The sequence below is a fragment of the Trifolium pratense genome, linkage group LG3 (genome assembly GCF_020283565.1).
Source record: "Trifolium pratense cultivar HEN17-A07 linkage group LG3, ARS_RC_1.1, whole genome shotgun sequence".
Lineage (NCBI taxonomy): Eukaryota > Viridiplantae > Streptophyta > Magnoliopsida > Fabales > Fabaceae > Trifolium > Trifolium pratense.
In genome coordinates, this window is record NC_060061.1 from 497,080 (window position 1) to 523,195 (window position 26,116).

Sequence of the window (26,116 nt, forward strand, 5' to 3'; positions counted from 1 at the left end):
GGTTTTTAAAACATTGGTTGAAGGTATCAGCCTTTTTTATGGTAAATTGTTCGGTACACATATTATGTGGATGTGTACCGGTACATTGCTGATGTGGTTAATAAATGAAAAATATTTAATGCAAATTTTGTTTCTTTATTAAATTTTTATTTTAAACACTACTTTTTAATATTTACAAATGTATCATTCACATAAATATAATCATCAATCATATTCTACAACAAATCAAAATATGCATCAAATCAAATCATTCGACCTAAATTTTCACTTTACTAGGCCAAGTCTAATTAAAATGGGTACATCACTTGTCGATAACACATGTAAGAATATGAATTTTATAAAATTTATCATTAAAGTGTATCTTTATTTCATATATAGATCATTTATTTATGATAAATTTTATAAAAATTTAAAATCGTTTAATACGTTATTGAAATCGATCCAGATTAACGCTATTCAATAAAAAAATATAAACTATTAATCTTAACTAGTGTTAATTGTATTAGCCATTGTATTATTTGCAAGTGGTGCACCGTAGAAGACTTATTTCTAGAAATATTGATTCTCTTATTTCTAGCACTCTTTGCAGCACCAACCTACGTTGCATTGGTGCGAGTACAGTACCGGTACTCGATACGGGTATGGTACGATATGTTTTAAAAAAACTAATGTACGTGTATGCACATAAATTAAGGTACGAATATGTACCCGATATTAGTACAAACACTTCCAATTAGAAGAAATGTATCATAGGCACCAACACTTCTGAGCACGAGTGTTCTGTTTTCGACACATGTTCAATTACTTCCATTTTATTAAGTTATTAGCGGTGTCTACGTATCAGTGTCATGTCTGGTGTCCATGCCTGATTGATAATATGCAGAATTAGAATTCATTTTCCTTTGATAATATTCCAGATTAACGGTATTAAATGAAAAAACATAAACTATTAATCTTAACGAGTGTTAATTGTATTAGCTATAGTATTATTCGCAGGTGGTGCACCATGCTGGTATAATTTAGTGGTAAAAGTACGATTCGTACTATAGACCCCTTAATATTTAAGGGGTCTCTTGCATGATTCATATCACGATAAAAAACTTTTTCTCTTACGCAAAGGATTTAAATCCTTTATACCTCTCAACGAATGATTTGAGGAATAATATACATTATCGTAATTTGTATTCAAGTTAGATTAGAATTGGAACTTATTCTAAAATTACGAAACATAAGTTTTTGCAATTGGATGAAGAATCCAAAATTTACAAACATTATAAAATCCATTTTTAAAAAAAGCTAAAACAAACCGGCCATATATTTCATGATTACATCAGTGTCATACTTTCTTTGATGAAATTATATTCCACTTTTTGTTGCCACAAATTGCATGCCTAAGAAATAGGACATGACATTTGAAACTCACATCATTTGCTTCTTAAACTCACACATGTATATCCGAGACTTTGGCATTTAGCAATAGTAAATCATCACAGACAATCAACGACTTAACATGTTCATTATCACTGTAACAATTTACATTACACAAATGATATATAAACACAATTTTTAGACACAAACCACTCTAGCTTCTAGCATAAAAAGAGAACTGGCAAACAATCAACACATTATCATCTTTAAGAGAATTTCTCCATCTTTAAAATACAAAAGCAGTATATTTATTAATGATTCTATTGAGTTTCTGGATTTTTCATCAACCAATTCTATAACATGGCTAATCATATGTTAAATACATTTGTGAGTTTCATTTCTCCAGATCCTCCTGAAATATCCAACGATAACCACAATTTTTTACCTCCAAATGGAAACCATGCGAATCACAGGGATGGCGAACAGCAACTTCCAATTCAGTAATATCAAACCGAATAAGATATTCCCTAGTGATAAAAATTAGACACAGGTGTTGTAAATCAACTGTAACGAGATCTTTTCCCTGAGGTATGTTAATATGGGAACAACACCACCACCCTCCTTTAACTTTAATATCAAACCGAATCCTAGGTGGCATTTCATAACCTAAACTAGTTGGATCATCATGTGCTACACGTGTTATGCAGCAAGCAACAGCAACGCCTATGAAATTCTGGTCATCCATATTGGGTAATGGTTCCATGCTTATTGAACTGCCCACATTTTGTTTATTAAACCACATTGGAATTTCAATTCTAGGAATGACAATCTCAATCCGATTAATTGGGAGATCGGATTTCATGTGCACCTGGTACCATATAAATAATTAGTTATGTATTAGTTAAATCAAATAATAAAAGAACCAAAAGGAAAAAGAATGGAGTAAGCACCTGAAGGAGTTGTATAATCCAAGATAAAACCATTCTATAACAACATTCTATGTCAGTTAAACTGGGGCAACCAAAAATATTTAATACAACAATATAATATGTTTCTCTTGCTGGCAAGACAGTTTTTGATGGGAGTTCAGGTAAATATTTAAGCTGCTTACAGTGCTCCAAGTTCAATTCTCTAAGTTTAAAAAGTTCTTTGAAGCTAGGTAATGTAACAAAATTGTTACCCCTCAAATTTAGTGTTTCTAAGCAGTGTAACCACCGAATAGTATTAGGGATTTGAACAAGATTGCAGAAACTTAGGTCTAGATGTTGTAAACATGACAAAAGAGACACCAAAGGTAACAATAAACCAATTGGATCTCTACTTTTTTGGAAATTTAAAAATCGGAAGGGCGGCATTAAAACTTTGTAGATGAAGGATATTGGTTGGTATTCGGTAGTAATTTTGTTGTTTTCAAGCATCTCCAAATGTTCTATTTTTCTTTGTCCCTCTAACGAAAAATTTGGGCAGCCTGAGATATTTAGATATTTAAGGGAACTCAGACCAAAAATTTTGTTAGGAATACTAACAAGATTTGTACAATTTTTCAAATTTAATTCGGAAAGCCTTCTTAAGATGCCAATGGATGGATCAATCTGCACAAGTTTTATGCATCCTTCAAGATCTAGCAACTCGAGATTTGGAATCTCCAAAAAACTTGGCATCATAATAAGATTTTTCGAGTGAGAGAGATCAAGACGTGTCAAATTATGAAGAGGCTGCAGATAATCGTCAGTAAAAAGAAACAGATTAATAATCACATTTAAACTTTAATTTGTTTCTTTAACAAAACACTAGTAAATAGGAAATACGGTGTTTATTGTACCTTTGTGCCCTCCCATAGTTGCCTGATGTTGCTATGAGGCAGGAACAGTTCAACAAGTTTATCCGGCTCAAAACTCGATGGCAAACAAGTGAAAGGATATTTATCCCAATATAGATACCCCAATTCACTTGAAAGAAAATTGAGACTTCCTGAGAAATTCAAATTCCACAGCATGAGCAATTTAAGGCGATTCATTTGTGCTAAACTTTCTGCCCTCAATGTTGACATTGCTTGTATTTCATCAATGTTATCAGCATCAGGCTGCAGAACTATGGCTTCAAGGTTTTTTGTTTCCTACAGTATTGCGATGACATTAAAAATGATAAATACTTTTGAAGTTATTACTGTAATAGATTATAGAAAAATTGCAAGCAATAATTTAATTTCAATAACTATTTTACCATGTTTTCTGACATAACTTTGTGGACATCCTTGTAGTCCCACAATCTATTCCACTTTCTTGGTTCTTTTGGTGATTTTTCTCTAACGATACTCTTGCCAAGTTCTTTGAATAAACCATGCATAAAAATAAACCCACGCTCACAAGTAATGAATGACTTATCATGGAGAACTCCTAAACCAATTTCAGGATGAAATCCACGAATATCTAACAGTTTCTTCACATATGTCTCAATTTCTCGATTAAAAAAACAAGCAATATCAAGAAATATATCCTTTTCTGTATCCTCTAGCCCATCAAAACTAATTCGGAGTACATCTGTAATACCTGCCATTGGTTTCTCTCTTAATCTTTCCAATGCACTTCTCCATTCAGAGACATTTTGTTACGAACCCAGAAATTATAAATGGAAATAGTGAAATGATGATGAAACAGAACAAGGAAATAGAGTTTTATTGATGAATAAAAGATGGAGAATAATACAGATAATGAGGAGATTGTGATCCTAACAATATCTGACCAGAGCTAAGCTCAGTGAAAGCAAGGTTAGACTTGCCTTTCCATTCTAACAACTTAGCTATAATCAAAAGATAATTCTCAACTCTCTATCTAGCTCCTTATATCGTGGAAGGAATGACTCTATCCTTGTACTTCTCTCTCCCCACGTCACCTCACTTGTAACTAACTCTTGACAGCTTTCCTTCTTCTAGAATAGACTAACCATTCTCTGGGTCCCACAGAATAATCATTAGCTAATGATTGGGTAGCTGAGTCATCATTTGGAGTTTGAGTCCTAACAATACTCCCTCCAGAAATCACACCCTTGTCCTCAAGGCAGAATTGAGGAAATTGGCTTCTCAACATGACAGTGTCCTCCCAAGTAGCTTCCTCTAATTTCTGTCCTTTCCAATGTATGAGAACTTGATCAACCCATTCATTCTGCACTTGCACAGATCTCCTTGCAAGAATATCTTCTGGTTCAATCAATGTACCCTGTTCACCCTCCAATTCAGGAAGCTCCTCCTCATCTTGGTAGGTCCCCACAGCCTTTTTCAATAAGGACACATGAAAAATTGGGTGTACACGTGATCCAGCTGGCAATTTCAGCTTATAGGCCACTGCTCCAACACGTGCAAGGACAGGATATGGACCATAGTATCTTGCAGCAAGCTTAGCATTGATCCTACAGACTACAGAGTGTTGCCTGTGAGCTCTAAGCTTAACAAAAACCCACTCTCCTACCTCAAACTTTCTGTCACATCTTTTCTTATTTGCCAACTGTGCCATCCTATCTTGGGCTTTTTGTAGCTGCTCTCTGAGTTGTCTAAGAGCCTCATCCCTGTCTTCAAGCTCTTTCTGTACTGCTTCCACCCTAGTTTCACCCTTTACCCAGCGTGTAATGACTGGTGGAACTCTGCCATATAACACTTCATAAGGAGTCTTGCCAGAAGAATTGTGATAACTGGTATTGAACCAATATTCAGCCCAAGAGATCCAATTTGACCATGTTTTTGGTTGATCAGTGACAAAACACCTCAAATAGGTTTCTAAACAACGATTCACCACTTCAGTTTGGCCATCAGTCTCTGGATGATAGGCTGTACTCATCTTCAGCTGGGTGCCCTGTAACTTAAACAACTCTTTCCAAAAATTGCTCATGAAAATGGGATCCCTGTCACTCACTATGGACAGAGGGATTCCATGTAACCTTACTACTTCCCTTACAAAGGTTTCTGCAATGACCTTTGCTGTATAAGGGTGCTTCAAAGGTACAAAATGAACATACTTTGAAAGTCTGTCTACTACTACCAGAATGGCCTCATAACCCTTGGATTTTGGTAATCCAGTTATGAAATCCATGGAAAGATCTTCCCAAACACGATCTGGTATTGGGAGAGGTTGTAGTAAGCCTCCAGGTGAGCTGGTCAAGTATTTCTGTCGTTGACATATGTCACATGCTCGTACAAATTCCTGGATTGTATTTTTCATCCCTATCCAGTACACATTTGCAGCTATTCTTCTATATGTCCTGTAAAAACCAGAATGACCACCCTGAGGAGTAGCATGGAATTCTGTCAATAACTGATCAATTAAAGAGGATTTGTCAGATAGCACTAGTCTCCCTTCATACAACAACACCCCCTGCCTGTACACATAACCAGGTCTGGAGTTCACATCCTTCTGCAGATCCTTAATTATTTGTTGCAGTTTTGAATCTTCTTGAATTTCTGCTCTCACTATCTCTTCATCATTCCATTGCACACTAGTAATTACTTGACACAATTCACCACTTTCTTCTACTCTAGAGAGAGCATCTGCCCCTCTATTCAGTTTCCCTGGCTTATAGATAATCTCAAAATCATAGCCAAGTAACTTAGCTGCCCAGTTTTGTTGTTCAGCAGTTACCATCCTTTGTTGCAGCAATTGTTTCAAACTTTTCTGGTCAGTAGAGACTATGAATTTTCTTCCTATGAGATAGGGTCTCCAGTGTTGTATTGCCAAAACCACAGCCATCAATTCTTTTTCATATGCAGATTTAGTTAAATTTCTGACCCCTAAAGCCTTACTAAAGTAAGCAATAGGTCTTCTTTCTTGCATAAGAATGGCACCAAGACCACACCCTGAGGCATCACATTCAATAATGAAATTTTTATTGAAATCAGGCAAAGCAAGTACAGGAGCAGTGGTAAGAGCTTTTTTCAACATATCAAAAGCAGCATGTGCTTTCTCACTCCAGATAAAAGCATCTTTCTTGGTTAACTCTGTCAAGGGTCTAGCTATTTTCCCATAGTCCTTTATAAACTTTCTGTAGTAACCAGTGAGTCCTAGAAAGCCCCTCACACCTTTTACATTCTTGGGGACTGGCCAATTAGTCACACTTATTACTTTACTAGGGTCTACAGCTACCCCTTGTCCAGTAATTAGGTGACCCAAATATTCAACAGACATTTGACCAAAACTACACTTTTTCTTGTTAGCTACTAGCCCTTGCGACTGTAGAATTTTTAATACTTCCTCTAAATGCTTAATATGATCAGACCAAGTTCTACTATATACTAGTATGTCATCAAAGAAAACTAGAACATATTTTCTTAGCAAATGTCTGAATACCTCATTCATTAAGCTCTGGAAGGTAGAAGGAGCGTTCATCAACCCAAACGGCATGACAAGGAACTCATAATGCCCTTCATGAGTGCGAAATGCTGTCTTGTGTATGTCTTCCTCCTTGACTCTCACCTGGTGATATCCAGATTTCAAGTCTAGCTTGGAAAAGTAGCAAGCTCCATGAAGTTCATCTAATAGCTCCTCAATCACAGGAATGGGAAACTTGTCAGGCACTGTAGCTTTGTTCAAAGCCCTGTAATCGATGCACATTCTCCAAGTACTGTCTTTCTTCTTAACTAGAATCACAGGACTTGAAAATGCACTAGTGCTAGGACGGATCACTCCAGCAGAAAGCATTTCTTTGACTTGCTTTTCAATCTCATCCTTGTGGTGATGAGGGTATCTATATGGCCTGACATTGACAGCTTCAGCTCCCTCTTTCAAGACAATAGCATGTTCTTTCTTCCTCTTAGGTGGTAATCCCACAGGGTCTTGGAAAACATCTGCACACAAACTCAACAAGTGTTCCAAGGCCTCAGATTGATCCACCTTTAAGGTTTGAAAGACTCCACAACTTGTCTTCTCCTCTTCCTCCTTCCTCCTGTTCGCTCTATGTCTCTTGGGTTTGCAAATTACACTGTATAGTGTATCCATCAGATTCAAATGACCTTCAATACCTCTCATGGTCACCCATTGTTTGTTATACCAGAAACTCATCGTGTGTTTCTGCCAATTAACAATCATGTCTCCCAACGTACGAAGCCATTCAATACCCAAGACAACATCCACACATCCCAATTCAAGCAACTGCACATCCACCTCCACCTTCATACCCTCCACATTAATTTCTAACCCTCTGCAGGTACCCTTGGTGTTGGAACAAGATCCATCTCCCAATTTGATACTCATAGGGCAACTGTCTTCAATATCCCAACCCATTTTACGCACCAACCCTTGTGAGATAAAGTTGTGTGAAGCTCCACTGTCAATTAAAATCACTACTGGAACTTCATGAATGGTGCCTTTTAGCTTAATTACCTGGGGTTTGGACTGACCATGGCGATCGAGTTGATGCAGATTCATCATACTCATCACTCCTTGAGTCACTTCCTCTTCATCCTCCACCTCTACTGCCAACAACCTTCCTTCTGTGTCTCCTTCTTCATCATCATCCACCACCAATACCTTAAGATGTCTTTCAGGGCATTGATGTTTCAGATGATTTGCTCCTCCACACCTAAAACATAATCCCTTCTTCTTTCTCTCCATAATCTCATTATAAGATAATGAGGAGTATCCCCGATCCCTTGTGTTATTATTTCTCCTTGTGTCATTCTGATTGGGCTTATCTTTCCTAAGCCCATTTCCACTATCTTTGGACCCATCACCAGATCCAGATTTCACAAAGACCCAATCGGCCTTATCTCTCTGAGACCCATAACTTCCGGTTCGGTTTGAACCGTGACCCGGTTTATTAGATCTATTTAAACCCGGTCCATAGTCTTTCTTCGTCTCCCTTTCTACTGCCCTCGTCACCTGTAACACCTTCGAACGCGACAAATCACCCATCACCGAAAGACTTCGCACCTTCCCCCGTATCTCCTCCTTCAATCCATGTAAAAAGTAACCCAGAAATTGCTTATCAGGCAATCTAGGTATTTGAGCAGTGAGATACTCAAAATCATTGATGTAATCGTCCACATCTCCTCGCTGTCGGAGCTCCGTCAATTGTTCATACACATCGCCCTCCCCATGACCTCCATATCTCTCCAATAGGGCCTGTTTCAATTGATCCCAACTCAGATTCTCATTCTCATTGATTAATGAGTTGAAAAAATGAATCGTTGGTCCCTCCATACACAGTTGTGCTAAATTCACTTTCACCTCCGATCGCGTGTTCTGGACCCTGAAATAAACTTCAGCGCGTGAGATCCAACCGGCCGGATCCTCACCGTCGAAAGTAGGGAGCTCTACCTTCTTTACTGAACGACGAAACTCAGCCAACGCCTCTCCCTCGAGATGGTTATTACTCGATTGGGTGTTGCTGTGCACCGATGCTTCTCCGGCGTTCTTGATTCCTTCGTCAACGACTCGTTCATCCTCTGTGGTAACCTTCTTACCCAAACTCTTTTCAAAAAGAGCAATGAGTTTCTCTTGGTTACGTTCCATCGCCGCCATTGACGTCTTCATGCCACTGATCTCTGCTTCCAACGAAGCAACCTTCTCATCCATTCCTCGAATCAATTGAATCTGCGATGTATTCTTAGGCATTCACTGATCCACGATTCGTATCCGGTAGGTCGGACCAAATTGTTACGAACCCAGAAATTATAAATGGAAATAGTGAAATGATGATGAAACAGAACAAGGAAATAGAGTTTTATTGATGAATAAAAGATGGAGAATAATACAGATAATGAGGAGATTGTGATCCTAACAATATCTGACCAGAGCTAAGCTCAGTGAAAGCAAGGTTAGACTTGCCTTTCCATTCTAACAACTTAGCTATAATCAAAAGATAATTCTCAACTCTCTATCTAGCTCCTTATATCGTGGAAGGAATGACTCTATCCTTGTACTTCTCTCTCCCCACGTCACCTCACTTGTAACTAACTCTTGACAGCTTTCCTTCTTCTAGAATAGACTAACCATTCTCTGGGTCCCACAGAATAATCATTAGCTAATGATTGGGTAGCTGAGTCATCATTTGGAGTTTGAGTCCTAACACATTTCGACCATACAAAAATGAGCCCAACACTTTAATTGCTAATGGAAGGCGATTGGCATATCTTAGTACATCATTTGTCAAGTCTGTGTAACCGGTCATGATATCATCACTTTTGAAAGCTTTCCTACAAAACAATTGAAGGGCATTACTACGATCCAAGAGTTCAACTTGATAAACTTCATCTACTCCATGCTGTCTCAAGATATGACAATCTCTAGAAATTACGACAAGTCTGCTCCCAGTGCCTAGCCACTCACGTTTCATGGCTAATTTATCCAGTTGTTCAACTTGATCAACATTATCAAGGATTACAAGGGATTTTATTTCACATAGCCTAGTTCGAATCAAATTAGATGCCATATAATGATTGCATATCTGAAGATTTTCTTCTTCTAGAGTTTGACAAAGAAGTTGCTTTTGCACTCCTACTGGGCCATCACCTCCATAAGTTTTACTTACATCATCAATATAGCAGCAAGCTTCAAATTGATTAGAGATTCTTCCATACAAAGCTTTACCAAGAGTTGTCTTCCCTATTCCACTCATTCCACAAATCCCTACAACTCGAACATCATCATCGGAGTCCAACTTCATAAGGTTTTCTAATTCTTCCACTTGTGAGTGCATCCCAACTATATCGTCAGGTAATGTTGAAAATTTGTGACCCAATAAGCTTGTTACCACTTTAATAATTTTTTCAATCTCTGCATATTGTGGCCTAAATGACCAGGAGATAGAAATTCCAAATCATCACATGACAACCCCAAATAGAAACCACAAAGCTTAATTGATAAAATAATTCAAGAACCAAAAATTATAACAAAAAAAAATCAAATATAATGAATTAGTTCAATGAAACAAGGTAAAGTTTTGTTAATAAACTTAAAAAGTGTTGATCAGCTTGTTACAAATTTAGAAAATAGGCTTTAATGCACTTTTGATCCCCCTATTTTGAAAAATCTGAACTTTTGATCTCCTATTTTAAAAGTCAACTTTTTGATCCCTATTTTGAAAAACTTGAAGTTTTAATTCCCCTATTTTAGATTTTTCTGAATTTTAGTCCCCCAACTCAATTTGGTAAGACTTTTGCCGATGTGTCAAGCTCATTAATGACTTGGCAGTTTTCATGTTGACAAAACATTTTCATGTCATTAATATTTTTTTTAAATCAAATATTTTAAAAGTATTAAAATAATAAAATAATTAATGATAATTATAAAACAATAAAATAAACCTCTTTACATTGACTTTGTTCGCTCCCTCTCAATCGTTCATTGACTTTGTTCTCAATCGTTAACTTTTTTTGGGTAATTTACTGATTTTTTTAATTATATATATATATATATATATATATGTATAGAGGTTAATTTTACTGATTTTTTAAATTATTATTAATTAATTAATTCATTGTTTAATACTTTTAAAATATTTGATGTAAAAAAATTAAAGACATAGAAACATTTTGTCATCATGGTACTGCTACGTCAATAATAAGTTTGACACATCATCAAAAATTTGACCAAATTGAGTTTGAGGACTAAAATTCAAAAAATCTAAAATTGGGGGATCAAAACTTTGAGTTTTTCAAAATAGGGGATCAAAAAGTTGGCTTTTAAAATAGGGGATCAAAAGTTCAGATTTTTCAAAATACAGGGATCAAAAAGTTGGCTTTTAAAATAGGGGATCAAAAATTCAGATTTTTCAAAATAGGAGGATCAAAAGTGGATTAAAGCCTAGAAAATATTACTTACTTATCCTTTACATCATAACCAGAGAGGTTGGCTACTTGTGTTACAGCTCTCCTCCATCTTCGCACTTCCTCTAAGTTTCCTTTGAACCTATCTTCATGCTCCATAAAGGCTTTTTCAAAATCTCCGCTTTGCTTTCGTACCTCAGATGGACTCACATCATAGAAAATAGGTAGCACAGGTTGTCCTAATACTTTGCATTCAGCAATTTTTTCTAGTTCCCGCAAACACCATGTGGAAGAAGCATAGTTTCTTGAGAAAATAACAATCAAAATTTGAGATCCTTCAATGGCTTTTAGAAGGTCAGATGATATATCTTCCCCTTTCTTGAGCTTTATATCATCCTTGAAGGCAAAAATGCCTTTTCTATGAAAAGCACCAAAAAGGTGATCAGTGAAATTGTTGCGTGTGTCACCTCTGAAGCTCACAAACACATCATATTTCCATGTCATCTTCCTAGATGAAGAGACACTTTGGTTGTTACTACTAGCCATTGATGAAGATGTATTTTGCAGTGTTGCTGTGAAACTGAAAGGAAAAATTAGATATAATTGTAAGTCGTTAAGATTTAAGTGGAAAGAATAGTCTCACTTGGTATATTGAAACAACTAACAATCAAATGGCCTTAAATAATTGTTGCAGTATTGTTAGTTGAATCATTTTGAGGGTCATTGTTACCATCTTCCACCAACATTCTATGTAACATCCTTGAAATTTCCCACTAACATCTAGTCAAGTTCCTTTCATCCCCACCACTACTTTTTGGTACACATTTCACATTCAATGGTCGGTTCTTCAAAGGGACTACACGTTTACTTTAAGTACAGTCCTTTCAAAAGGAAATGATGACCAGTTTAATTTGAATCAGATTTATGAAAAAGAGGGAACCAACCCTTTAATATATATGTCACATTACACTATTTTTTATAAGATCACTTGCGAGCATTCACAAGTGATCTTATAAAGATAGTGTTACGGTAAATTGTTCCGTGTGTAACAATTGGGTTTTCAAATTTTTTGAAATAGTTAAATAGTCCCTCAATTTCATTAACATGCATTAAATATTAAGAAAAACACATTGCCTCACATTTTATTTATGTTTACACTTGTGTATAAAAATTGTTGAAGTTAATCATTAAATAATGAAAAGAGTTTTTGTTTGAGGTAATCAAGAGTTTATAATATTATTGATTAAGCTGCAAAATTTATCCTCTAGTTAGTTGATCATGTTGTGAATTACTGGGATTTTTGTAGATTTGTTATATTAAGTAACTAATAAAAGAACAGTGAATTGCAAAAGTTTTGCAGAAAAATGATAAAAAAAATAAATTATAGAAATTAAAATCAAATGTTAAGACTTGAGATGAAGAAAGTACAGTGATGGTTCTTGGTAACTTTGGGCCAATTTCATCCATCTGACCAATCGTGTGCACCGGATTTAGCCACGTGTCCCACTCTTAAGCTACGTCAGCAATCCTTCGTACCACCAGAAAATCAAAACAAAGTGACGCACACAAAACACGAACGCAACCGCCTTCGACCTACCGACCTCATCGCCGCCGTTCCGGCACCGTCGTTAATCCGCCACCTTCCGACAACCAGGAGTTTGTTTGCTTTATTTTTCTTCAATACTATTGAGAAGTTCAAAATCCACATCTCCATCTCATTCCTCTTCTACTCTATTCTATTCTATTCTATTCTATTCAATTCACTCACTCCAGTTCAATTCAATCCCCAACCAAATTCAAAAAACGTCTTAATCCGTTGCTAATTTTTTATCATCAAGTTTTGATTCAAGAAGAAGTTGTAAGGAGATAAGAATGGAGAAAAAAAAAGTTCAATAACAGTGTTATACGGCGAAGCGGTGGAACTTTATTTTCTTTCTTGTTCTGTGTTAATTAATTCAGACAACTTTTACTAGGCCAAGTCTAATTAAAAACACATGTAAGAATAGGAATTTTATAAACTAAAGGCTTAAATTAATTTTTGATCCCCTATTTTTAAAAAAATGAAATTTTGGTCCCCTATTTTAAAAACCAACTTTTTAGTCCCCCAATTTTAATTTTTTTTGAGTTTTGATCCCCTATTCCATTTTAAGGCTAATTTTGTTGATGTGACATTGTCACTAATGCATATCAACGTCCACGTGGAAAAATTTAATATCCATGTCATTATTTGTTTTTAATTCAATAAAACTTATTTTATAAAATAATTTAATTAAACCTAAAAAAGTTCATTAAAATAAAAAATCCACCTCTAATTTATTAAACCTAAGAAAAAACAAACAATCACAACATGGACATGATCCTCTTTGATTCATATCAAACAATTGCATATTGAAAGCAAGTTTTGTGTTTTAAGAACCTTCAACTTTCATCATCATCCAACTTTATATAAAACCAATCTAGAATTAAACTTCAAACTTAAAACAATTTTTGGGTTTTCATTCAAACTCATCCAAAGTCATAGATAGTTTAAAGAGTATGAATAATTTCTATTGAAACACAAAATCATCTATAATTTCTTTTCGTTTTTAAAAATCCAAAAATTGTTGAGTTTGAACGGAAACCATAGGATTAGTGAAATCCATAAGGAAGGATTCTCTCCGACGGTGAATAAAATTCTAGTAGTTGAAGGTTTGATAATTAGGGTTTCAAATTTCATATTTTATAAGATTTAACAATTATTATTTCAGTTGAATATATAATTCTAACAATTAAAATATTTTATAAATAAAATTTTATTGAATTTAAAAATATATAATAATGACATGGATATTAAATTTGTCCACATGAATGTTGCCACATCATTAGTTACAAGGCCACATCAACAAAATTAACCCCAAAATAGGATGGGGGATCAAAACTGAAAAAAATGAAAATAGGGGGACTAAAAAGTTGGTTTTTAAAATAGGGGGACCAAAACTTCATTTTTTTGAAAATAGGGGGACCAAAAGTGCATTTAAGCCTAAGGTAAATTATTCGGTAGACATATTATGTGGATGTGTACCGATACATTGTTGATGTGGTTAACAAATGAAAAATATTTAATGCAAATTTTGTTTCTTTATTAAATTTTTATTTTAAACACTATTTTTTAATATTTGCAAATGTATCTTTCACATAAATATAATCATCAATCATATTCTACAACAAATCAAAATATGCATCAAATCAAATCATTCAACCTAAATTTTCACCTTTTTTTTTAACTAGATTCAAAAAAATTAATATTTATTCAAAAAAAAAATTAATATTATTTTAATATCCTATAAAATAATATGATTTTTGTATTTTCTAAAGAAAAAAAACGTATGATTTTAATATTCCAATATCATTTACCTTTCAATTTTTTTAATATTATTAGTATATAATATTAATATTTATTTACCGTTTAACCATTAATACATATAATTATTAAAATACATTTTTTTTGTACAAAAAAAAAGTGTATATATTTTATTGTAATATTATTAATTTTTAGTGATTCGTAATATTTCATCCTCATAAAAAATGTCATGTTTTCTTTCCCACAAAATATTTATGCATGTAATTTTAATCATGTTGTGAAGTCGAGATGTGTATTTATGATGATTTTGCAAAATATGAATAGAGTATTATAAAAATTTTGTCAAAAAATATAGGAGCTCAAAATTTGATTTTTAGGTCAAAATATTCGTTACTTTTATCTTTTTTTTTTTTATTTAGAAAATTCATATTTAATTCATCTCGTTTAAAAAAACACTAAAGTTTTGTAAATGGACTTTTTATATCAATCAAGAGATGCTTGATTGTTGAAAAGTAAATTCATAAGTATTTGTTAGTTTAATTAGGTGATATTGAACAACTTGATTAAGAAAAATTGAATTTCTTGATGAAAACATGTATAACTAGTTAGGTTTTGCATATGATGTTTTAAGTTTAAGGTTTTGATCTATAATTAGTTAGGGTTTGGTCTCCTTATTCCCTTTCATTCTAGTTGGGTTTGATTTGACAACCCTTTCATGATAACTAGGTTTCTAGTGTAATAGTTAGTCCAACAATATGAAATTGGACTGTTAGATTGTTGAAATTCAACTTCTTAAGTGTTTATCATTTCAATTAGGTCAACTTGAATAAATTGTCTGAGATGAATTGATTCCGTTAGCCATAGTTGAGAAAATTAGTTGAGACTTAACAGTCATTTCATATTGACTAAGTTTTCTTGATTCGTAGTTAATCTAACTACGTTGAAATGTTAGATTTGGTAGAATTGGTAGAGACTTAATAATCTTTTCCTGATAACTAGGTTTTTTGAGCCACAAGTAATCCAACTAGTTGATATCGAACCATTATATTGCCAAAAGTTTGAATCCTATGTGTGTCATTCCAATTAGGTGGTATTGAATTGTTTGAAAGAAAATTTGTTTTCCTTAGTTACAGTCGTAGGATTAATTTTCTTGACAAATCACGGTCGGCATAATTAGTTGAGATTTAATTGTCCTTTCATAGGAATTAATATTCTTATTCCTACAAAAAATGTGATGGTGACACTTAGCCATAATTTGCTCTATGTCTAAGCTTTTGAAGATGAGATTATGTGTGTAAAAAGTGTGGTTCCATCGCCCCTTTTTATAGGCCCAATAGATACCTGACATAGCGAAAAAAGACTCGGGAATGAGGGAGTGGCGAGTTCCGAGATAGCCGGCAGTGCAGCTGCCTTGTGGCCTGATTATTATCGGGTAGAGGCGTTATCCCAACACCATGTCCCCTCGTATCCCGAGGGTTTCTGTGGTCAATGTACATTCCCTAAGAATACGAGCTTTTCGTCCCTGAGACCCATGTTGCCCTCCCAACTTTTGGACAGGCTTGGCCCAATGGTTAGGGCGCGTCGTAGCCCACTAGTCGGTGGGAAATTTGCCCAGTGCAATTCTTAAGTAACTGATAGTTCGGTTAGTTGTGATTTAACCATTAGATTATCAAAATTAGAATTTCTAAGTATCTCCTATCTATCATTCCAATTAAGTGATATTGAACAATCTAATTGAAATACGATTTAACATCTGCGCTAGCAGTTGAGTTAGGATTTTTGAAAAATTAGTGGGTTAGTAGGGTTAAATATGATTTAATAAGGAAAAAACTTAGGGCTTGTTGGATTGACTTGTTTTTTAGCCTATGCAAATAAATAAGTTTTTATGTATTATTCATAAGCTTGTCAAAGTATTTATGAAAAAAAGCTTATGAAGCTTGTTAAATAAGCTTATTTCGGGACATATAGCACAACTCTTTTCTAATATAAAAGTTTATTTATTTGTATAAAATATTTTTTATAAGCTAAAATTAAGAATCAAAATAAATTTTGGACCATGAGAGATTCTTTAGATTTAACTACTATTTATTTGTAGAAGTTATTTTTTATAACCTCAAAAATAAGTTATTAAAAATTTATTAAAAAAAAAGTAAAATAAAGATTGGCCCATGGGGGATTAGAACCCATGAGCATAAATGAACAAAACATACAACTTATCAACAAGACAAATGATCATTTTGTTAATTAAATTTGTTTGTTATTTTATTACATTAATGTTTTATTTTATATATAAAAAAAAAGAGAGCATAAGCTATTACTAAATCAACAATATGTTTTAACTTTGATTTTTTTCTTTCGAGAAATACAACTATTCTAAACAAAAATCAACAGCATCTTTTAACTTTGATTTTCTTCAGAAATACTACCCTTCTAAATAAAAATTAACAACACCTTTCAACTTTAATTTTCTTCAAAAATACTATTTTTCTAAACAAAAATTAACAACACCTTTCAACTTTAGTTTTCTTCAAAAGTACTATTTTTCTAAACAAAAATTAACATCTTTCAACTTTGATTTTCAGAAATACGACCATTCAAAATATAATCATGGTATCATGACAAATATATGGTTTCTGTTCTCAAATTTTTGTCTTAAAACTAAGCCAGTTCAAATTTATCATGAGATTTATATTCTCTTTAATTTTCAGTTCCAAAAATCTTTAGTTTCGTGTTTCACCTTAACCCCACTAGCAAAAACAAAAATAAGGGCAATTTTCTATGACTCTTAATAATTAATAAACCTAAAAAAAAAACACCCAATGCCCAAACATTGAAAAACCACGAAATTGCAGATATCAAATAAAAATATAAACTTTAGGAGGAATTGAAAGAAAGGGATCAAAATGAATTCAAGGGGTGCTATAATTACAGAAAATAATAGAAATTGATGAAGAAGAAAAAAATACACATATTAAAAGTTAAAACCCTATATAAATGAGAATCCAAGATTGAAGGAGAGAGATGGACGATATTTTACTTTCCTTTTTAAGGTTTCTAAATTACAATAATCTCCATTTGGAAATTTTTGTAAATTTAAAGAGTAATTTACCAAACTTTTATTTAAATAAGTCTTTAAATGACATGTTAAATTGTCATTACACGTGGACTAATTAAAATTATACACCTCAACGGTGTACCGATACACATCCACATAAGATGTGTACCGGAGTGCTCACCCTTTTTTTTATTATAAGAAGGTATTGTTTTAACTTTTATGCTATGTTTAGATTGGTGGTAAAGGATGGAATGGAATAGAATGGAGGGGTAACTAACTAAATTTTATTGTTTGGATTTGCAAAAAATGAATGGAGTGGAATGTAATACAATGAAACCCATTTCATCTGGTCTCATCCAATCTTCTAATTTTCTTTCCCCTCCAAATTAGAGTGTATCCAATGGAATGAATAGTTATAAAATATATCCAAACAATGGAATGATATCTTTACTTCATTCCGCTCCATTCTGTTTTGTACCATCAATCCAAACAGAGCCTTAATTAGTACTTAAAATGACAAAAAAAAGGCATTCTAAATCAATAATAAAATCTCATTAAAGTATAAAAAGAAGAAATTGTCATTTTACATTTATCAGGCAGTTGGACCGTTAATTTTACCAAACACTTCAATTAGCTTATCAGTCATCAGTCATCACTCATCATCTATAAACTATAAGCTAGTTTATCAGCTATCCGTTATTTTTGCCAAACAAAGCCAAAAAGATGATTAAAAGTTGGAATTTTTGTTCTATTTGTATCAAAAATTTGATTGAAATGAAGATCTCATTTTATATGTTCAAATGATTTTCAATTGAGATTAGTTGTCGTTAATGGTTATAGAAACTTTGCATCCATAATATTGTAAATAAGGTGGTAATTAAAGACTAAAATTTTTGCACACATTATAAGTTCAATTCTAGTGACTATTTTTGTAAGACATTTTAAAATAGGTCTTGGACTTTGTGAAACTGCTCATGTAAAAAACATGAATTGTTTCAATAAGACCATCCAAAACACTACCAAAATCATAGTTCATATCGCATACCCAATTATCTATCAATATATGATCTTGTAACATCTAGGATTGAGCCCTATGACTCAATTGAAGGTCCCCAAAAATTAATAGGTAAATAAGTTAATCTCCATTGAAGGTCCCCAAAGAAAGGACATCGACAACCACAATGTCTTCAACCGACCCTCGCAACTCTTCATCAAACAAAATGGATGCTTCCTCAATGTGAATTGGTTGACACGTCCTTATACCGACAAAAAGTTTGGCAATACAAATGCATGATTGAAGTAAAAGAAACTCACTTTGCATATCCTTTAATTGAAAAATAAGATGCATTAACTCAATAGCTCTGGTAGCTCTCTTCATGGGCACACCTTAATTGAGGAGGAAGAAGATGTTTAATTTAACTTATTATAAATTAAAATGTATACCAAATTTGGACCATTAGCTTATAATCTAAATATTAATCCTTAGATAAGGCCTTGAGGTTTTTTTTTTTTTTTTTGCTCTTGACCAACTAAAATAGTGATGTCTCTGGTAATCATATCAATATAATTGTTTTGTTTGTGCATTATGGTATAACTTTAACAAAAAACTTGCTGAGTGTCAGAGAACAAACGTTCGATAATTATTTCAAACTTAATTAATCTAAAATTAAGATTTTTTTGATAATATGAAATTAAGAATTTTAATTAAAAAAATGCAGTGTTATGAATATTAATTAAAGAAAATATGAAAAATCAATATATTATTAATTTTAAATTAAAAAAATCAATTTTGAATATTAGTTAATTCACACTCAGTCGATTTTATCTCATTCTCATGAATCAAAATATGACTATAGTCATGTATTTGAATAACTAATAAAACCAACAACTATATACTCATCAATATATCTGTAAAGAATTATAGACGCATCACATAAGAATTGATCTAACCTGATGATCAGAAAGGTTGAGGCCGGTCCGTTGAGCAAGCTTCCACACCGAAGGGGGGGTTTGTACCTGCAGGTGCTCCGATGCCTAAGTCAGCAAAGAGAACAAGAGAGATACAAGAGAAGAGAGAGAAAGTAGAATGCAGAATGATTCAGAATACCTGGCTCTCCTGTCTAGGAGAGCTTATATAGTGCCCCCAGCGCTGGGCCAAAGGTTGGTCTATTGGGCCGGGATAACCGGCCCAATAGACTCAACTGCCAAGATAGTCCCTGTATCGTAGGGGAAGGCCGTTATTTGCCTCTATCTTGGTTGGAGCCGTTCCGCTATTCGCGGGTAAGGGATAAGCTCCGTGACAGCTGTGGCTGGATAAAGGAGCACGTGCCAAACGTGCTGCTTAGCTGTTAAGCTACGGTGGAATAGATCAATATGCATGGATATATGAGCACGTGTTTAACGTGCTGCTTACCCATTATGTCGAGCAGGGCACGTCATTGGTTGACGTGTCGAGGAAGTCTCCCCTTAGTGGGCTGTGCCCCAAATGTCGGGAAGAAGGGATTGGGCCAGCTCTTGGCCCAGTCCAGAACAGGAGCCCCCCAAGTCGTTGCTCCTAGGTATAGGAGTAATGACTTAAGGTCTAGGCCCGCATGTCGAGGAGTTGTTTTCCCCGTCAATCCTAGGAGGAGTTCATAATTCGTTGATCATGATTGTTGCTCGTTTGCGCGAGGAGCGCATTTGTATGTTGCTCGTAAATTCCTCCTTGGCACGACGGGGAGAATTATCCCAGGAGGAGGCTTCCTTTTGCTCGTGACGCGTGCCAGGATGTTCGTGGAGGAAATTACGGGGAAGGGATTTGCCTTTGAAAGTCGTTGGCTTTTTTTAATTCCTCGACTAATTGTCGAGGAAGTATTGCGTATGTTGCATCTAGCTGATGCTGTCTGTTTTGGCGGGCACGTTTATTTACGTTTGTTTTGCTTGCCCGTAATTCGCGCTTGTCCGCAAAGTCGGGGAGATAATTACGTTGGTGATAGCGATGAGTTCCTCGAGGAACGCATCGTCAGTTTGAAGTGACCTGAAAAGACAAGCGTTTCGTCTTTTCAAGCCACGTGTGTGGGCTATGAAGAGACGTAATAATTGCCTAGGGAAACGGCTCTTTATTGCGTCGTTTTTCGAGGAGGCACGTGGACCGTTGGATCAACGCGTCCTTTGGTTTTCTGAGAGATTACATCAGAGTCGTTTGATGGGTTTAATCCGGACCGTTGGATATTGATCAACGGCGGTGATGGAGTGGAGTGCATCGTCTTGTGATGCAGGCGCGACTCTTGGGAGATCTATAAATAGGAGATGGAGGGATCATTTGTAACTTTTCCTCTTTGCATTCTCCTATTTTCCTGCGTTTGTTGCTGCTACTGCTATTCTTATTTTCCCAAGTTCAAGGCTATCGAACTCAAGGTTTTTGCACCCATCTTTGCTTAAAGCTCCCAGTTTCTTTTAATCTCAAGGTAATTTCTCTACTTACCCATTCGCTTCGAGATACATTTGTGTTTATGCTAGATTCTGCGTTATACCCATTTTGTTTGTTGTTTTGGGTCTGTTTTGTACCCATTTCCACTGTGTTTATGTGCTTTTTGGGTTGTTTGATTATCCATCCCTTTCTCGTGCTCGTAGTTGGTGTCACTGTTTTTAGTGAGATTTAGTGTTTGATTTAGGTGAAATCACTGTTATATGGCGTTTTGTGCATTTTAGCGTTTGAAACTCTGGGTTCTGCGAGGAACACCATGAGTGTTGTTTGAATGATGTTGAATTTTCTGGAAAAATGATGGATATTGATGCGTTTCTGGAAAATGGTGATGAACACCATGAAGATGATGAACAACATTCATAGATTTCATAGATTTCTGGAATTCTATGTTTTTTGTCGGGGAGGAGAATGTTGTTTCCTTTCCCCGTTTATTGTAGCAAAAAGCTAGGTTAGTTGACCCTTATGTCGGGGAACTTCTCCCCGTTTTCGCCTTCGCGAATACGTTAAGTGTCTTTATGAATTGTATGAATGTCGGGGACCTTCTCCCCGTTTTTTCGTTGAGAAAATGGGTTTGTAAAAACTCTGTGTCGGGGACCTTCTCCCCGTTTTTAACTTTAGATATTACGCAAACTAGAATTTGCTTCTAAGTGTCGGGCAATGTTTTGAGCTTGTGTCGGGGACCTTCTCCCCGTTTTTAGGCTTTGTTGAATGGTTCCCCTCGTTTCATCTGTTGTATTTGTTTTGCCAATTTGATAAGGGCTTTTGGTCGGGGACAGCGTCCTCGCCCTATTTCACGCCCTTTCACTTGAATTGCGGTGAAAGAGTGGATTTGATAACTGTCGAATTCACTTTATTTTCGCTGCTTTTCAGGTGTTCGAAATGTCAGACACAGAGGAGATTACGGGGAGCCAAGCGGCTTCCAAGCATAAGTTGGTCGACACCATAACGGATCCAGAGCTGGCCTGGGTTGCGCCCGAGCCTCGGGGCATTGCTTCGACGATTACTGCTAACGATCCGCGGCTTTATACTATCGTCGGGGAGGCTGGCGCGATCAACTGGGAGGTCCATATGCCTGCTGAAGGGGAGAGGATTTGTTCGCCGTACACTGAAGGTGGATTTACCATGTACGAAATGGCGTTCAAGGAGATGGGATATCGATTGCCCTTCAACAACCTCGAAGCCGAGATTTTTGGTCAGTTAAAGGTGGCTCCCTCCCAGCTTCATCCAAACTCGTTGGCGTTCATCCGGGCATACCAGATCCTTTGTCGGTATCTGGAGGTGGAAGCCACCGTTTCCTTATTTTTCTACATCTTCCAAATCCAACGGCAGAAAGTCGGGGACCGGCAGGGTTGGATTTCCTTGAAGCATCAGTCGAGCAAAATTGATACGATCACGAGTTCCCTAAACACGTGGAAGGAAACTTATAAAAAAATGCACAAAAAAATATTTGGATGGAGATACTTGAGCCCAACTTGAAGCCCATTTCACATGATAAGAAACATTTTTGGGCTGATTTATGGTCTAATAATATTGGACTAAATAGAAAACAATTAAGTCCAATTTTCTTTATTTTTATTGTAATTTTCGTTTTTGGTATTAGGAGGGGTTTTTAGATGACCTTTAGTTGCTCACTAGGCTCTTTAGATGCTTCCTAGTGGTGCACTAAGTCATGATAGAGGCTAGTGGGAATTTATAAGCAAGTTAGTGGGAATTTTCTAAGGTCTATAATGAATGAATGATAGTGGACAATAAATCCTACTATGTAAGGATATGCTATAAATAGGACTATCATGTACTTCTCAAAGCAGAACTTGGAATATAATCTAATTTGAGAGTTTCTCTTGTGAGAACTTTTCCTTTGTTCTTGAGATAAGAACTTTATAGTGTTGGTTCTACCGGCAGGTCGCGGTTAGGGTCGCACTTTCTTTGATAACTTTGGTTCTACCGGCAGGTCGCGGTTAGGGTCAAGTTCCTCTATATCTTGATAACTTTGGTTCTACCGGCAGGTCGCGGTTAGGGTCAAGTTCCTCTATATCTTGATAATTTTGGTTCTACCGGCAGGTCGCGGTTAGGGTCAAGTTCCTCTTTTACCTGTTTTCAAGACGATCCTAAGCGGTCGCTTATCAGTTGGTATCAGAGCTTCGGCTCTTGAAATCAGGTTTGATCTATCATTTTTTTATCTTGTTAAAAAAAAAGAGTTGAAAAAAAAATATGGAGGAAGAAAAGCATGTCTCCATGAAACATTTGGAGAAATTATTATTTCAAGAATTTCAAAAGCTTCATGAAAAGTTTGATCGCATAGAGAGGAATTATAGAAAAAATTATCAAAAAAGAGACGGAGAAAAGGAGATAGAAGATAGAAGAATGAAAAGTGAGGGACAAACAAAAAAACATATTGCAAATTTTGATGTATTTTGGGGTAACTTCCAAAATAAAGAGATTGGTAGAGAGAAAAGAAAACAAGAGAGCAAGGAGAAATTTGAAAGTGAAGTGAAGGGAGAAGAAATTATTGAAAAAGAAATTGAGAACATTTTTGTGGCTATCGAAAATGTCACCATTCCTAAGAGTGAGAAAGCAAAAGAAGAGATTATCGAAAAAGAAATTGATAGCGTTTTTGTGGCTACCGAAAATGTCATCATTCCTTTTAATATTGTTTATTTTACTTCTTGTACTCTAGAGTCTTTATCTCAAAGAGAAGTTAGTGAAGAAGATAGAAATCTTACTTTTGAGAAAAGTAAAGAAAAGGAAGTAGAGAAGATGGAAAATTGTGAGAGAAAATATAATGATGTTATAGAAGTGGAGGAGAAAGAAAATATTGAGAGAAAAGAAGAAAAGAAAAATGAATGTGAAGCGAAGGAAATTTATGAGAGAAAAATAAATGAGGAGGTTGAAAAAGATGTCAACTTTGAGAAGATTGAAGAAGAAAAATTCAACTTGCAAAAAGAAAGGGAATATCCAAAAGAGAGAATTTTTTTTACTAATCTTTTAGTTATTTATGCAGGTTTGGATTTGAGGACAAATCCTCTTGAAGAGGGAGAGAATGATACGATCACGAGTTCCCTAAACATGTGGAAGGAAACTTATAAAAAAATGCACAAAAAAATATTTGGATGGAGATACTTGAGCCCAACTTGAAGCCCATTTCACATGATAAGAAACATTTTTGGGCTGATTTATGGTCTAATAATATTGGACTAAATAGAAAACAATTAAGTCCAATTTTCTTTATTTTTATTGTAATTTTCGTTTTTGGTATTAGGAGGGTTTTTAGATGACCTTTAATTGCTCACTAGGCTCTTTAGATGCTTCCTAGTGGTGCACTAAATCATTATAGAGGCTAGTGGGAATTTATAAGCAAGTTAGTGGGAATTTTCTAAGGTCTATAATGAATGAATGATAGTGGACAATAAATCCTACTATGTAAGGATATGCTATAAATAGGACTATCATGTACTTCTCAAAGCAGAACTTGGAATATAATCTAATTTGAGAGTTTCTCTTGTGAGAACTTTTCCTTTGTTCTTGAGATAAGAACTTTATAGTGTTGGTTCTACCGGCAGGTTGCGGTTAGGGTCGCACTTTCTTTGATAACTTTGGTTCTACCGGCAGGTCGCAGTTAGGGTCAAGTTCCTCTATATCTTGATAACTTTGGTTCTACCGGCAGGTCGCGGTTAGGGTCAAGTTCCTCTATATCTTGATAATTTTGGTTCTACCGGCAGGTCGCGGTTAGGGTCAAGTTCCTCTTTTACCTGTTTTCAAGACGATCCTAAGCGGTCGCTTATTAACTTGAACCTTATTTTTCTACATCTTCCAAATCCAACGGCAGAAAGTCGGGGACCGGCAGGGTTGGATTTCCTTGAAGCATCAGTCGAGCAAAATATTTAAGATGTTCGTGGAGTCTGCTCGGGGTTTCAAGGAGAGATACTACGTGGTGAAGCCGGTGACGGAGTTTGCTTTGAACTCCTTGTATAAGGACAGGCCTGTACTCCTCGAGGATGGGTCTCCTCAGTTGGACGAAGGAGGGGAGCCGGTAACGGAGTGGGGCCTTCGTTTTCCGCTGTCTTGGTCGTCGGAGCATTTTTTACTGCGAACCGACGAGTACCTAACGGCAACCGAGAATACTTTGCTGGGTATTTTACTTTGATTCCTGCCCATATTTTACTTGTTTGAGTTTCTCCCCGTGTTTCTGACCACGTTTCTGACTTTGCAGGTAGAATGGCTGATCTTGCTTCCGAGCTGATGAGGATAGCTGCTGAGCATAAGGGAGAGAAATCAAAGAAAAAGGCGAGGAAATCCAAACCTAATGTTTTGATTGCTGAACAAGCTGCTTCGGGGAGCATTAGCCAGTCTTCACCGGTGGGGAGCTCAGCGGGGACTGGGTCTGGCCGGGTAAAGAGGCAGAGGGAGGAGCCGATGAAGACCATTGTCGACTTATCTGAGGGTGATGGGGGATTTGTTCTCCCTGCTTGTTTGAGCAACAAGGATTTTTTTAATAACAACCCTCCTCAGGTGCCCGTCTCGGAGAGGGACTATGTTCTGGGAGTTTCCGCAGCTGCTCGACAAAATCAGCTCACCCAAGACATTGCTGCAGTCATCCGGCTGGCGGAGACAGCCTTGGTTTTGAACGAGGGGGGGCCTAATCACGAGGCTGAGAAGCTGGCCACTAAAAACAGGAAGCTGGAGGCTGAGATTGCTTTGCTGGAAAATGATCTGCTCGACCTTAGGAGCAAGCAAGAAAATTATTTCAAGAATATGGAGGAGGCCCGACTTACCGCTGAGCAGCTGGAGAAGACAAATAAGGTGCTCGAGGACCTGAAAGTCAGCAGTGCCGAGCAGAGGAGTAAGCTGTTGGAAGAAGTGGCTATGTTGCAAGCCAAGTGTGCCCCTCTTGAGGATGAGAAGGAGGAGACTCTCAAGTTTGCAACTCGAGGAGACCTGGTGAGGGAAATCAAGAGGCTCGGGGGCCTGATGTTGGCGAGCATGGTTCATGGGTGGAAGAATGCGATCGCCCAGCTCAAGGTTGTGAATGCCGAGCATGGATTGATAACTGATGGCATTCACAAGCTCAAACGGGTTGAGAATGGGCAGATTGTTATTCCTGAAGATTACAAGCAGATGGAGCTTGAGGAGGAGAAG

At 35.9% G+C, this 26,116-nt stretch overlaps 1 protein-coding gene across 1 annotated transcript; it reads right to left on the bottom strand.

Annotated features, from left to right (window-relative positions):
• Positions 1-1,649: 1,649 nt before the first annotated feature.
• On the bottom strand, positions 1,650-11,791 carry LOC123918188 (disease resistance protein RUN1-like). The gene is made up of 6 exons (XM_045970163.1): positions 11,175-11,791; positions 9,418-10,141; positions 3,592-3,963; positions 3,191-3,484; positions 2,319-3,083; positions 1,650-2,236 (listed from the first exon to the last, which is right to left on the bottom strand). The coding sequence occupies exons 1-6, from the start codon at positions 11,663-11,665 to the stop codon at positions 1,763-1,765; spliced, it is 3,120 nt and encodes a 1,039-aa protein (XP_045826119.1). The 5' UTR covers positions 11,666-11,791; the 3' UTR covers positions 1,650-1,762.
• Between the last annotated feature and the right edge of the window lie 14,325 nt (positions 11,792-26,116).